Raw genomic sequence first — 14601 nt, 5'->3', positions numbered from 1 at the left:
AAAACACCAAGACACTTAAAACAATCATCAATCTTAGGCCAGCATTACAATCCCTTAAGTCAACAATGGCAGGAAGCACTGAACCAGAGAGACAGCTTCTTTCCTTGTACCAGAAACAGAAAAATAACATAACTAAATTTATGCAATGATTTACTTCAGATGAAATAATCCATGGTATACTGTTATGACACCAAGCCTCACAGCTCAAACTCTTGGTCTTCCCTTTAGTGGAAATGGGTTGAGCTGAAGATTTCTGGGTTTATTTTTTTAATAAAGTATAGCTTCTTTGCTATGCTGATACTGATTTATTTCAATATTGATTAGTTATATGAGGAGCAGGCAACTATTCAGATAAAGATAGAGACAGATGTAGGTGTCAGCTCCTGAGAAACACAGAGACATAGGCCTAAAAATTTCAAGAAGTGTGACTTTCTGCATTGGTAGTACTTGAGTTAAACTGGAAACCTTATAGACACTTAAAGACACTTACTTTGTGTTTTTATGGAGGTGGAAAATTACCTTATTTTAAAATGGCAGCTTTAACATTATCTCAAAGACTTCTGAGGATAGCAAAATCAAGGCTAAAAACTTCAAGAGGCCCATGGATTGCCCACTCAAATTATACTGTGGTTTAATTAATTAATTATTAACATAAGCATAATTTCAGCATAAGAGTAACAAACTATAAAAAAGCTTGCATATAATAATTAAGCTTTTTATACATAACCAAAGTTATGACTAAGTCTTCTGTTATGGAATCCCAATCAGATAATATTGAAACACTTCTCACATTTTTTTAATGCACATTGATTCTTATATTATTCATACAAATCTGGCATATTCTGGACAATTTCCAAGTTTAGCCTTTCAATTAAATTAAGATCCTTGTCACAGAAAACAATTCTCACAGAAAAGTAGAACTGTTTACGTGGGCGCCAGTTAAAATTTCTTCCATAGTGTGTGAATATTGTTAAAAGTTTTGAGTTTAAATATTGAAACAAATCTATTTTTTTACTCTTCTGAATTTGTAAAAATTAAATGCTGTAAATGTTTAGAATGCAGCTGCATGCCTAAGCTACAATGATAATCAGACAGTTCTTGGGATTTATTGATTTAAAAGGTTTGCTTATGGGAAGAAAGGAACTATGATATAAAATATGGCAGGGTGGAGATGGTAATTGCTATGTTTATAACAGCCGCAAAGAGCAGAAGTCACTTCTTTAGATATCTATTCTTTCTTTCTTGTTTTTTCCTTCACTTTTTCTTTTATCCTTTTATAATCTTTTTCTTATGTTTCTATATAGTTTTTTAAATCTTGATAAAATCTTTTAATAAAAATTATTCACACACAAAAAAGTTAATCACACAGTTCTTAAACCTTAGTCATTGCCTATCTGCTTACAGATACTCTGAAATGTTACTCTTGAACATATAGCATAGTTTCAGTACTTCTGCTTTGTTATCGCTGTCCTTTTTTGGCAGGGAGGGTGGATAAACAAATACAGCACTTATGGCACATTTTTCTTGGCTGCTTTCCCAGATACATTCCATGAAACAGAACATAAATACAAAAATCTGCTTGATGGTTACACTATCAGTCCATCTAATTTGGTATTATCTATACTGACTGGCAGCAGCTCTCCAGAATTTCCTGGGGATGCAGAAAACAGGATTATTTGTAAGCAAAGCATGCATTCTATAATCAAGCTAATGTCTGTTCCCTACGGCTTGCTGGTACTAATTTTGCCAAAGCTGGTGCGGCACCACTGGTAGCTCAACTTACGGCTTGGTTTCAAGAAATGTGAGTTTGCCATTAAAAGAGATATCACTGTATCGCAGAGAAAGAATCTCAAAGGGCTACAGGTAGGGAATCTGAGTTTCCAAATATTGCTAAACTACAATTCCCAATATCCCTCACCACTAGTTGATTAGGGCTACAGGGAACTGTAGTTCAGCACTTGGTTCTTATTCCAAGAATAGACTGGTCACTTCTATGAAAGTTTGTTCCTCCTTCCACTAAGGACTGAACTAGTGAGTATGACTTAAAATTCCTGCTGTAGCACACAGGTGAGCCAATCCATGTATTTCTATACTTACAGTGATATTTTATTTTTAGATTTTTAAATTAACAGAACATGGCAACCTTCCCAACATGGCAAGTTCAAAGCTGATTAACAAAGCCAAGCAATTCTCTATGGCATCTATAATATACTTCATATTAATTTACTATGAGAAACATTCAGAAGCAAATACAATTTAGAATTTTCAATACAATTCCAGCATCATTCTTTTTCTTTCTTTTTTATCTTTTTTCATTTACACTTGTTCATTAATTCACAGTAAAGTGTGTTTGTCTTGTCAACCTCAATTTCTCATGGAAACATCTAATATTACAAGTACATTGGAAGGAGATAATTCAAAGTTTTTTCCATAAAAGTGCTATTTAGGGGTCCATCTACAAAATTTCACATCAGAATAAAAAGACATTTTCAGTGCAATTTATTTTTACACATCTGTGTAACAGAATGTCAATCCCATGAGAAGAGAATCAGGCTAGGCTGTTTTGAGAAGAGTTGCAACAAAACTAGCAGAATTAAACCTCAATTTACAGAACATCAATTTTATTATACAAATATCGTCAATTACATCAACCGTTTGTACTGCTTCAGAAACAGACTTTGTTCTTTATTTGGGGGGCGACCTCTATTTAAAATTTTGTCCACTGCATCCAGATTCCATTGAATAGCAGTCCATAAATTAAAGTTTCACTGTAGCATAAGATTCAAGAAGGATCAAATTATTGTAAAAGGACACCACCAGAAGGACAACTGATTCTACTTTCACTTGTTGGTACACTGGTACAATAGGCATTTCGTCTTGTATTGTAAAGAGCCCAGAGTCCCCCGTTGAGGGAGATGGGAGGTGATATAAATTAATTAATTAACTAACTAAATGTATCAGGATTTACAAGAGATACTACTGTTGGTCCCTTTTTATAAAGTTGCAACAAATTAGTTTTAATTTGGAGAACTAATAGGAATATAACAATTGTTTTGCTTATCCAGAACGAACATCTAAAAAGGAGCTACAAAGTATTTGGGAAGTTCAGAAGCTGACATAGTTGCAACAGCTAAACCTGCTTGGACCTAGAATTTAATATTCAGCATCCATAAATGTCTCTATTTTAAATTTTAAATATGATGGCCAACATAACATCTTGCTACCCTAAAAAAAAGTTCTAAAATAACTGAACATGTTTACAAGTTAAATCAGTTACTTCATTGCACTGCAATATAGAAATATGACAAAAAAAATCAGAGAACACAGCAAATTATCTGAATATTTTTCAGAAGGCAGCTATTTCACAAACCCTTTTACTGCCAGGATAATTTCCTGCAAGGAATTTCTGCTGACATAGTCAACTGATGTTTTCAGAATTTTCTAGCCAAATTACCCACTGGGAATCAAGCTAACATAACTTCTATATCCTTGTGTAGGTTTGGGGTAGAGGGCATTGAAATAATGTATGGACAATTTCAATTTAAAGGTATAGCAGAAAATACTTACTAATTTGTTTTCCTGCATGTATATTCTCCGTAACTTCAGGCATCCTTTAGCTATAATGGTCATTCCTTCATCTGAGATCTTGTAACACTGCCCAAAGTGAATGTCTTTCAATTCTCTGCACTCTGAGCCCAACTACAAATGAAGTTAAAATCTGCATTAACAACATACCTTAAACCATTTGTATTCTACTTATCACTGTAGAACTCCCAAAACAATTTACATGGATAGGAAAAAACACTGCAAGATAAAAACATTCCACTGAAAACATCACAGGCAGTTAGCAACATAAATGTTCTTGCCTATATGCATATGCACATTAAACTGCTAGATAACATAGATTTTAACAATAATGTTTCTAGAAGCAGAATGATCCCAAAACATTATCTTGTCTTGCAGTATTCACCTCAGTGCTTCAGCAGTTCACACTAGCTATCTACCCCTGATTTCTGGAAATCATAAAAGAAACAGGCTTACTAGATTAGCCATATATTTAATATGATCTTTAAAAAGTGTCTTCCAAGGCACTTCCAAGAATGTGTTCCGAGGCAGATCTTAAAGTACATTCCTAATGATAAGGTACAAGCAGGCCTTCATATGGTATTTAAAGCCATGGCACCTGATTAAAAGCATCAATTCTACCAACATGCTGGTAACCAGCACAATATACTATATACATAACACTAACATTGTATACCAATGTTTTAGCTTCCATTAGGAACTCAGAGTACACAAGAAAAGATAATACAGTAATCTTGGTAGAAGGTAAATAGTATTTGAATAATAATGCTTGTTTCCAACCGCTGGACATGGCAAAAAGTATTACTTTCCCAGATAGCAATAAATACAGGCTGTATACCTCTCCTTCAGGGGAAATACAATTCCATTCAAAACTAACTGTATACTACTGTACAGAGCAGTAAGCTTATCAACAAATATAGCGTCAGTGTTTTTAGGATTTAGTAGTTTAAATTTCAAAAGACTGTTCATAGATGCATCTAGAACTGAATGCAGGCACCTATTAGACAGTTTCACAGTGTCCAAGTACACCTGGGCAGAAACAAGGCAAAGATGTGTGTCATCAGTGAGAGTTGAATAATAGCTTTGAGCCATGGTAACCAAATAATAAAATGGAAGTTGGGAATACAGAAGGCATATATTAAGTATAACATGAGGCTTATTGCAAACCTAAATTTAACAAACACCATATAACACAAATACATTTTTCTATTCAGAAAGAACTGTGCATGTACATAGATAGCTTTTTGAAATGTACTTTTATTATAATATGATGCATTAATTTGGATGCCTTTGGGTAAAGGGAAATTTGAAATGTAAATTTTGTTTTCATACCACGAGTTGTTTTATTCATATTCACTAAAAATAATTCCCACTGAGTTTTGGGACAGCAAACATCCACAATATATAGATTTAATATTTCAACATCAGTTTGCAACAAACTCATACTTACATGGGAATATAAAGAGTACAGGTAATATGAAATATTAAAAATGTTTGGAAATTTGTATTTTAGACGAAGTTGAAGAAATGTTGATTAGATTGCTTGAAAGTCCTCTTCCTTACCCTCTTGTCAAAAAAGACTAATTAAACTATGGCACAGAGAGGAGAGTATATATCAGCAATCCACTCCTACATATCAAGTTTGAATTTTTCTTATGATTAATAATTGTTTTAGCCATCTCCCATGCATGAAGGATCCCTAATACTTAATGTGTTGACAACTTCCAAATACTCAGGAAAGATGTATACATGTGATAGGAAAATTAGAGCACAGTGAAATTACAATCCATGAATGTTAGACCAAAATATGGCAGTAGTACAAATACAAACCATGTGAGTTACAATTTCAACACTGCAGTTCCAACAAGAAGGTCTTGTTGGATCAACTTTACTAAATAAAGAAGTAATTAGGAAAGTCAACACTCAGAATCAGGCGAAGTTAGCAAAGGATATAAAAAGCAACAAAAAGAGCTTCTCCTTAGATGTTAGATATAAAAGGAGATCATCATGCCAGCTTCTCAAAGACACTGATAAAATGCCAGCAGACCACAAAACAAAGCTAAAGCTATTCAATTTGTATTTTATTGCTGTCTTCTCCAAAAAGACACGGCAGTTGTAAAGAGCAGGATGAAAGTGCAGTTTGAAGCTTGAGTTTGAAAGAAACATGGTCAGGAAATACCTATCTAAAATCAAACCATTCAATCATCAAAACCTTGTGTGTCTTAATTATATCTTGAAAAATTAATTTTTTTAAAAAACGGAGAAAAAAGGAAATACCTATCTAATCTGAATTAGATTAAATCTCAAAATCCAGATCATGCATGATGGATACTGAAGGAAAACACTGATGGTCTGGGCAAACCTATGTTATTTTTCAGAAACCATGGACTCCAGTCAAATGGTAAAGTGCCATATGACTAGAAGTAGACAAATGTCACTGTCATGAGTAAGGATGGTGAGCAGGGGGCTCCCTTCCAGACTGTTAAGCGCATGCGTAGCACTGAGGAATTGGTGAGCCATTCCAAGAGGCACAGAGTGGGACCGCCTTAACCTGCGGGGTTTATATGGCTGGGTTTTTCCCACGCTTGTTGAGTTTGTTAGGATTACTGTTATGTATGAGCAATAAAACATTAGAGACCAGATCCCTGTCTCAGAGTGTTTCCTGGGAGTCAGGACAGTCACTATCATCAAAAGCAAGTTTGGGAGGAACTACGAATCAACCAATCTGACATAAATGCCTTGAAATATTCTACTGCAGATCATATAAAGACTGATTCATAAGCACCAGAAATCAGTATGGAATTGTTAAGACCTAGTGTTATCAACTAATCTTATCTCATTCTATCATCACCTTGATAGGATAAAGAAATGGGATAAAAACGCTATTTAACAGACACAAATGCAAAAATATGCTGTTAAGAATGAAAAATTAAAGACAGATATAGCATGGAGAATATCTGGCATGTTTGTGAATATCTTGGAATAATAACTGATTGGAAACTGGAGGAACTGAAGTGTGATATGGCAGCAAAAAAGATAAATGCAATTTTTAGGCTGTATTAACAGAAGTATAATTTCCAAGACATGGGATTTAATCCTTCCACTCTGTTATCTAGGCACCATACCAGGTTGTGGGCACATACTTTAATTAAATTAAATTAAAATAAAAAAATATTTTCTTAATTTCCTAATGAAGGTGAAAGGTCCCCTGTGCAAACACTGAGTCATGTCTGACCCTTTGGGGGGATGCCGCTTTCGTGACATTTTCTTGGGAGACTATATCAGGGTGGTTTGCCATTGCCTTCCCCAGTTGTTTCCCAATAGCTAACTATAATATATGTAAATAAAACCTTGAAGAATAATTCTGCCAAAAAATCTCTCTTTTGCTTATACATTTGCTTTAAAACAGTAGAAAACCATAAAACTAGAAAAATTCTTTTGAAATATAAATTAATCTGAGTTAAATTTATCTTAAAAGCATCTAACTTACCCCATCTACCTGAATAATTCAAGGCCATTTGTCTAGAGTTTTCTTCATTTGTGTCGCAATTGGAAATAAATTTAAGTTTAGAAATTGAGAAAGCTTTCCAAGAACTTTTATATTGAGATAAACAAAGTATGACTTAAGCTCTGAACATTATTACTAATAGCACTGTCTACCTATTCCAATTTATAATGTAACTAGGCAGTATAACAGACTTTCTTATCAAATAAATAAGAATAGGGATAGAATTTTATGGTCTTTCTACACACTTAAATAATTGTCCACATATATCAGCATTTTATACTCTACCTTATCTAGTACAGTAACTGTATTATTTTCAGAATTTCTTATGGAAATTATTAGTAACTTCTGGATTTTGAATATTTTGAATTAAATCAATGATATTAATTATGTACAAAGTTTAGCAGAACTTTGATGGCCCCATACAATGTCATTGAAGGCTGAATTCTGAATATATTTAGAGTTCTCTAAAGCCACATACAATGCAATTTAACTGGTATGAAGAAACATACCTGCTTAAGTCCTTCATCAGTAAGACGATCTTGGTTACCAACATGAACTTTCTGAAGTTGAGGACACTGTGAGGCAACTGCAGTTAGAGATGCATCAGACAGCTGCTTACACCTATAGGCAGTATATTTTAGAAGTCCAGGACACTTAGATGCTAGCATACATACACCAGTATCTGTTACATTACGACAATCAGAAATGTTGATTTCAGTTATATTCTGGCTTCGTGATGCAATTCTTTCCAGTAATTCATCAGTGACCTGCCAAATGAAAGCCAACATATAACAGTATTTAACCTTTTATTTATTAAAAAATTATACAAACAAAACCACACAATAATGCCAACAAATATCTAACATCTGACTTTAGTACTGACTGGTCATGAAAGTGTAGATAGTTGATAACTTCATTGTTCTATCCAAATTGAACTATAGAAATTTCATGCTGTTAATACATCTATCTGCAGCACTGAGCTTACCTGATAAAACTCAAAACAGCTCCTAAAGCCTTTATTTCATAAAGAAATATAGTTATATATATGCCACCATTCCAATAGCCCTGAGCAACTTATAAAATACATATAAAATAAGCTTCTTAAACAAAATTAGAACTAATGATAAAATTTCTAAACCACTGAACTCTAAAAGGATATAAGTTAAAATATACGGTTAAGCTTCCTAAGCTGTAATGAAGGGACCAGTCTTAAATATAAATTAATTCCACAGTAAGGGTCCCATTACACAAAAAGACAGAATCTGTTGATATTAAACATATTAGTGTTGGGGCTGGAAGACATGTCCGATAAAGGACCGAAGGGAGTGGGGCAAATTATGTAGGAAAAGGCAGTTCTGCAGATAATCTGAACTTAAGACTTTTGGAACTAGAACCTATGATAGTTCTCTATTCTATTTTTATTCATACATTTAAGTATTCTTAGTCTTTGTGAAGATGATGAATTAAAATGGCTAATATTATGTAACATTTCAGCTAGATTTCCAACTACCTATAACCTATGTCCAACGTTCATACAAAAGCCTCAAAAATTCTAGTTTTCAACAAAGATATCCAACACTGAGCACCTATGTGGACTCCCAAACCCAGTACTTGCACTAAGAAATGTTAGTTTTGCACTAGAACCAGCATCTTACACTATGATAATGTTCAAGTAACCAGGGTCTAAGCTTTTATAATATGTCTGGAGAAGCAGAAAAAGGCCATGTCACAATGTGTTTACCTACAGTGTTCCCATATACATTAGAAAAAATCACAAAGAAAGATCTTAGGTAGCTGGGCTGCTTAAAGATTTTTACTTATATCATTCAGCTAGCTTACCCATGCTAAGCCATACTGTGGTTCAACATAGTAAGTCTGCAAAGAATCTTAACCACAATACAAAACCATGGCTTTGCACAGTTTTGTCTGAACAGAGATAGTGGGCTAACAAATTGTATCTCTTTTGCCATCCAATAAAGCAAGAATCACTCATGCAACAATGACTCCATTGCTCCACCTGTTTTTTCAATGCCTTCAACCACCACTTGGAGCAATTTGGAGTAGGGCGGTATATAAATTAAGTAATAAATAAAAATAAAGTGGATGCTCAGTTTAGAATCAATGAGTTTATATAAAAACAGGCATTGCTGCAATCATGAACAATGCCTTTATCCCCAGTTGAGCCAGTGTGCCTCTGTACTGTTTTCAAACAAAAGAAACAAAGAAAAAAACCCAGAAGGGACATCCAACCACTGAAAAGTCCTCTGCAAAGATTACTTAGAAGAGTTTTGCACTAAGGACATTACATGATTATCTTTGCAGGAAAGGGGCAACAGATTTTGTCTCCAATAGAAGAGAATATATGTAGCTCAGGACTGAACTGTGGAGTCCTTGGTGCTCTCTGAGCTTGGTTGTTTGCTTTCAGATGTTTCATTACCCAACTAGGTAGCACTGATGTTTTTACCTAGTTGGGTAATGAAATGTCTGAAAGCAAACAACCAAGCTCAGAGAGCACCAAGGACTCCACGTATTTTGTCTCAGTAACAAAAACACTTCATGTCTCTTTGAAGCTTCTGTGGGTCTCTTACCACAGTCACTTGTAAAAATCACTTCTGGCTTTGAAGAGCACTAAAGGAGATTCTGGAACTGGTGAACATTGCTAGAGAACTAAGACAGTCCCCTCTCAACCTTCTCCAGCAGAACACACCTCCAGTTCTTGTGTTGCAGAAAGTGGTTTGTAGACTCCCAACTTTCTCCAGGAACATGTGAAAAAGCTAGAAGAGTGCAGCTGTCATGCATGTGCAAAAGCCTCTTATGACTTTTACAAGTGCCACAGACCACTGAGAAAAGGTTACAAAGTCACAAAACAACAAGGTCATTTTTGTTTACTCTTAGAAGTGAGGGAACCATATGACTTCACTCAGATTTTCATTCAAGTTAAACATCTCTTTGAAGACATGTACAATCCTGAAGAGGAGAATCTGTAAAATTTGCTGATAGTGACTCACAATGTTCTCAAAGTACATACTATGGCTCAAAGTACACACTGTGGTTAATTACCCATAATTAACATTAACCTATGCTTAGCATTACATATGAACACACCCATAAACTGCATTTGATATCCAAAATTATTTAGTACCTAACCAAAGATCTGACATATACATTCTACATGTTCATCTTTCAAGCATCACTTTCATCCGAAGAAAGACAATATTAATATTTCAATATTGCCTACATCATACCTGCTGACGACTACTGAGATCCAATTGTTTCCAAAACTGGAAATCTAAACAGAGGTCACGCCAGTATTTACAAACCAATGATGCTGAAAGACATCGCTCATTCAAAGATAAATTGGAAAATATCTATGAAAATAAAAATAGTTAAGAGAAGGTCATATATCTTCAAAGTTCCTTTTAAAGACATGCCCATGATATTACCTTAACTGTTCTTCAATTCTTGCAAGCATCTTTGTCAAAGAGAAATATAATCCTAGCTATACATCTTTCATAACTACTCATTAATATTCAACATCCACTGCAAAACGAATAATGGTTGCTATGTTGGCTATGAAAAATCATTAAAAATTAAAATGTCACACATACAATACCTTTATTAGGCTATCACATTTTTTATAATTGTTGCAAGTTTCTGACTTTAAGCTATTAGGCTACATTTAGCCAAAAAACAGGGGGTGAAGATTGTAGATGAAAGCCACATCTGTACCAATTACATTCTTAAATGGAATGAGGAAGTTACTTTGCAAAGCATGCAAATCAGATATGAAGTGGTACAACAGCTGGAAGTGATGTTAAGTTACAGCGGGATCTGTCTCTCTCAGATTGCTGTGATGAAGCCACAAGTACTCGATGTGTTCTCCCCCGCTTTTGTAAATACAGATTCTACACCACTTCCATTATGAGCAAGATACACAGGCTTGCTGGAAAAGAGAACAGAAATTAACTAGAAAATCTCTACATTCACAAAGAATTAGATAATGTGTAGTTTGAGCTCCGTATTATTAAAAAAACAAATTGGGTACAAATACCCAGTGTTGAAACAATGTAGTAGAGTTAAATAGTACAGTCCAAACAAAGCCAATGTAAGGCTTTATTTTTCTGCCACAGTTGAATGATAGTGCAGTACTCTCCAAGTTAAAAATAAATAAATAAATAAAAGCAACCAATCAGTGAAGTAACGTTTAGAATGTGCAACTATTACACAATTTTGGTGGCCTTATAACAAGTATTACTTCTTGGAATATTGTTTTAAATATTTCATTGCAAGTTAATCACAGTAATAAGCATTTAACTTGAATTAACTTGAATATATGACTTAGGCACATTCAGTTAATAACTGTCATGGATAGTATGACAGTACTATCTGCTCCATCAAGTGAATACTATAAAGTTATCAGCAAATTCTGTCATTATAGACAGCAACTAAAAGATTAGACAGAATTCTTTGCAGGGTCACTTCAGAGCTTTTTGTCTTATTTCAGGAAAGACTGAAGTAATTGCAATCGTGTGGGATGCAGAAACAAATGAGGCACTTTTACAAAATATTACACTTCGTAAATCGTTACACTTCACTGGCTGGGAAGACACATACTAAGCGGTTTTAGATTGGATCTTTATAATACTCACTGGTCTCTATGTAGAGAGAGATGAGTGTGATTTTAGTATACAGTCTTCCAGAATGCTACCTACCCATTTTACATAATACTTTCCTCGATGCTGCTTGATTCTGCTCAGACTGTTGTCAAGGTAGCAGAGAGAGAGCCAAAAGAAAACCATCTAAAGCTTTCAAATATACATTGTAAACACCACAAGATAGGCTTAAGTCTTGGGGAAATGATATCTGTGAATCATTTGGTGTTAAAGACCCCAGCTATTGGGGTAAAATTAAAACAAAACAAAACAAAAAACCCTGCAATATAAGAAGCAGTTGAGCAGCTTCCAGTTTCAGCTTTTCAGACTTATTTCTTCCTGCAATTCCAGTATAACAGAAATGAAAGCTGTGATTATCAAAACTACAGCAAATAATTAACTTTAAGCATCATTTATTCATAAGGAATAAATATATTTTATTTATTAAAACATAATATATTTTTGTTTATGAATGGAGCAGGAAGAGGAATTTTCTAAATTGTTGCTAAGCAAAGTAGATTTTTATTTAAGTAGCCACAGTTGAACATTTCTGCATTATTTCATGTTATCTCATAAAAAGATAAAAAATTATATCATAAAAGCATTCATAATCCTTTCAAGTCAGGGATTCCACTTCAGTAAGACTCCTTGTCAGCATTCAAGAACTATTACTACATTGCCTTCAATAAAACTGTAGTGTATTGCTTTAAATGGATTATAAATGGCACAGAACTCAACACAAAGTCTTTATACCCATCTTTATGACAGAGCAAAGTAGTGCAGCAAAAGCAATTTAATGACATGTTTTCATACTATTACAATGGATTCCAGGCATTGCTGATGGTTTTCAACACATGACTGACACCAAAATGAGAAACAGGTGCAAGGTAGTCAATACAGAATACAACACAGGTATCCAAGAAATCCAAGGTCAGTTCTTGAAGATGGTGAGGGAGAAAACTTAAATGATACATTCAGTTAAAAAAAAAAGATGACCACAGCATACCTTGGGAGTTTTTGGGTCATAGCTACCTGACAGCACCACCCTTGACAGTCCACACCCACCAAACCCACCTTGAGAAGGATGGAGGGAGGCAGTTGGTTAATATCCGGCACTGGTGGTTGCGAGTCCTGGCAACAGTCCGGCGGGTTTTCGGGGGGCTCCTCACAGTACGGTTCCCCGGGCTCGTGCTTCTCTCTCCCATCGAGCTCCGGCAGCTGCGAGGGAGAGCCCGTTGGGATTAGCCCCTTCCCATCCTCCCCGGCGGAGTCTTTAGGCGAACCTTCCCTGGCACAGCCTGCAGCGCGGGGCAGGGGACAGAGGTGCTGCTCGGGCAAGAGGACCTGTTGGCATCCGGTGGTCTCGGGCGGCGGCGAAGGGGCCCCAGTCCCCGCCGCATTTCCCCTGAGGGTGGCGCAACGGGGCTGTTTCCGCGGCGGGCAGGCGCGTAGCCCAATTCCTTTGCGCTTGCACACCATCTCCACGGGGGCCTCGCTGCTCTCCAGCGCCGACCCGAATAAGCTCCGGCGCGCTGACGATAGCGGCGGCGAAAAGAGCAGGCTAGAGAAGAGCAAGCGCCGGCAGCGGCGACCCCGCTCTTCCCAGACGGCCACGGGGGCCCAGCGCAGGAGTCGGCGAGCGTGGCGGTTCCCGGGGGGCTTCACAGCCGTACAGAAGAGTGAAGGCGACGGCTGCTCCTTGGCGGCGGGTGGACTGGAACTGTGGACCAGGAAGCACAGCATGCAGGGCCCACGCAGGAAGCAGGTCCGGGTCCGTGGCGGCGGAGGGACCTTCCCCCTCAGGGGGGCGCGGAGGTGATTTTTCTCCGCCTTCGGATTGGTTCCTTTCCGCGAAAGAATATGGCCCATATAGGAGGCAGAACCACCGCCACCCTGCTCGGCAGGGCCTTTTCTGAGCGGCGTCAGCGCAGCTCAGCGAGCCTCACGACATGGCTCCCAGCGCCTGCTCCTTACTCTCCAGGGCCGGCAACCACAACGCCGCAGCTTCCGGGACATGGGAGGAAATGGCTGGTCAAGACTTCCGTCTCCCTGACCCGCCCCAAGTAGTGTTCTAAAAATAACCACAACAAACGAGGGACTTCATAGAAGCCCTCACTTCCGGTTCCGCTTAGAATTTTCTCATGTGATGGAGGCACGTGCTGAAGTTTCCGTTGAACGCCAGAAGGCGCGGGCTCTACTTGTGGTACCTAGAAATAAGTGAATCCTAGGCGCTATGTCTCTTTCCTCGCCTAAGTCGTATTGAAACAAATTAGTGTTTTAAAAAGGAAAGAGAAGGCCGTAATGTTTTAATTATTCGCTTAAAACTGACTTCATTGCGCTGCAGTATGGTGCCGAGATATTGACATTTTTCTTCCCAGGTCGGCCACGCACACAGGCTCCTACGATCTAGAACTGGATCTTTTGTTTCAGAACATTGAGACGTTACTTTGATTTTTCAGGAATTACTGACAGAACAAGGGGCGACAGATGTGAGAGGGTCAGCTGCATTGCTGCTACCTTGTTACTTTCGCCTCTGTCCCAGTCCATCCGGGAAGTGACAAAAGATCGGGTTTTTTGTTTTTGTTTTTTGTTTTCAAAAAAGATGTCCTGTCCTTAGCAGCTGCAAAATATACACTCTTTGGAAAGGGCAACTTTTTTCAAGCTTTTCTCGGCCCTCATAATTACCTTCCTAATGCTTTTGAATGTTACTGACAGCCTTTTTTCAATCAATCAATAGTTTATTATGGGCACAGACCAGAACTACAAATAAAATACAAATTTGTACAAATAAAAATGCATTAAAATGAAATAAGACATTAATAGTGGGATCATCAGTGGGCAATCAAAGTGCCTAAT

The 14601-nt window shown here is 36.8% G+C and overlaps 1 protein-coding gene across 2 annotated transcripts in view; it reads right to left on the bottom strand.

Annotated features, from left to right (window-relative positions):
* Positions 1 to 13841, bottom strand: part of FBXL17 (F-box and leucine rich repeat protein 17) — a 203700-nt gene extending 189859 nt beyond the window's left edge. Inside the window, exons 1-4 of one of the 2 annotated variants that reach the window (XM_063295365.1) lie at positions 12820 to 13841; positions 10339 to 10461; positions 7603 to 7860; positions 3568 to 3699 (exon numbers count right to left, since the gene is read on the bottom strand). In XM_063295365.1, the coding sequence (XP_063151435.1) occupies positions 3568 to 3699; positions 7603 to 7860; positions 10339 to 10461; positions 12820 to 13614 (1308 nt within the window). In that variant the 5' untranslated portion in view covers positions 13615 to 13841. The remainder of the gene's footprint in view (positions 1 to 3567; positions 3700 to 7602; positions 7861 to 10338; positions 10462 to 12819) is intronic. The other variant, XM_063295364.1, reaches the window with a different exon arrangement.
* Between the last annotated feature and the right edge of the window lie 760 nt (positions 13842 to 14601).

Source organism: Candoia aspera, chromosome 2 (genome assembly GCF_035149785.1).
Source record: "Candoia aspera isolate rCanAsp1 chromosome 2, rCanAsp1.hap2, whole genome shotgun sequence".
In the NCBI taxonomy this organism is placed as follows: Eukaryota; Metazoa; Chordata; class Lepidosauria; order Squamata; family Boidae; genus Candoia; species Candoia aspera.
This window is presented reverse-complemented; position numbering and strand designations above follow the sequence as displayed.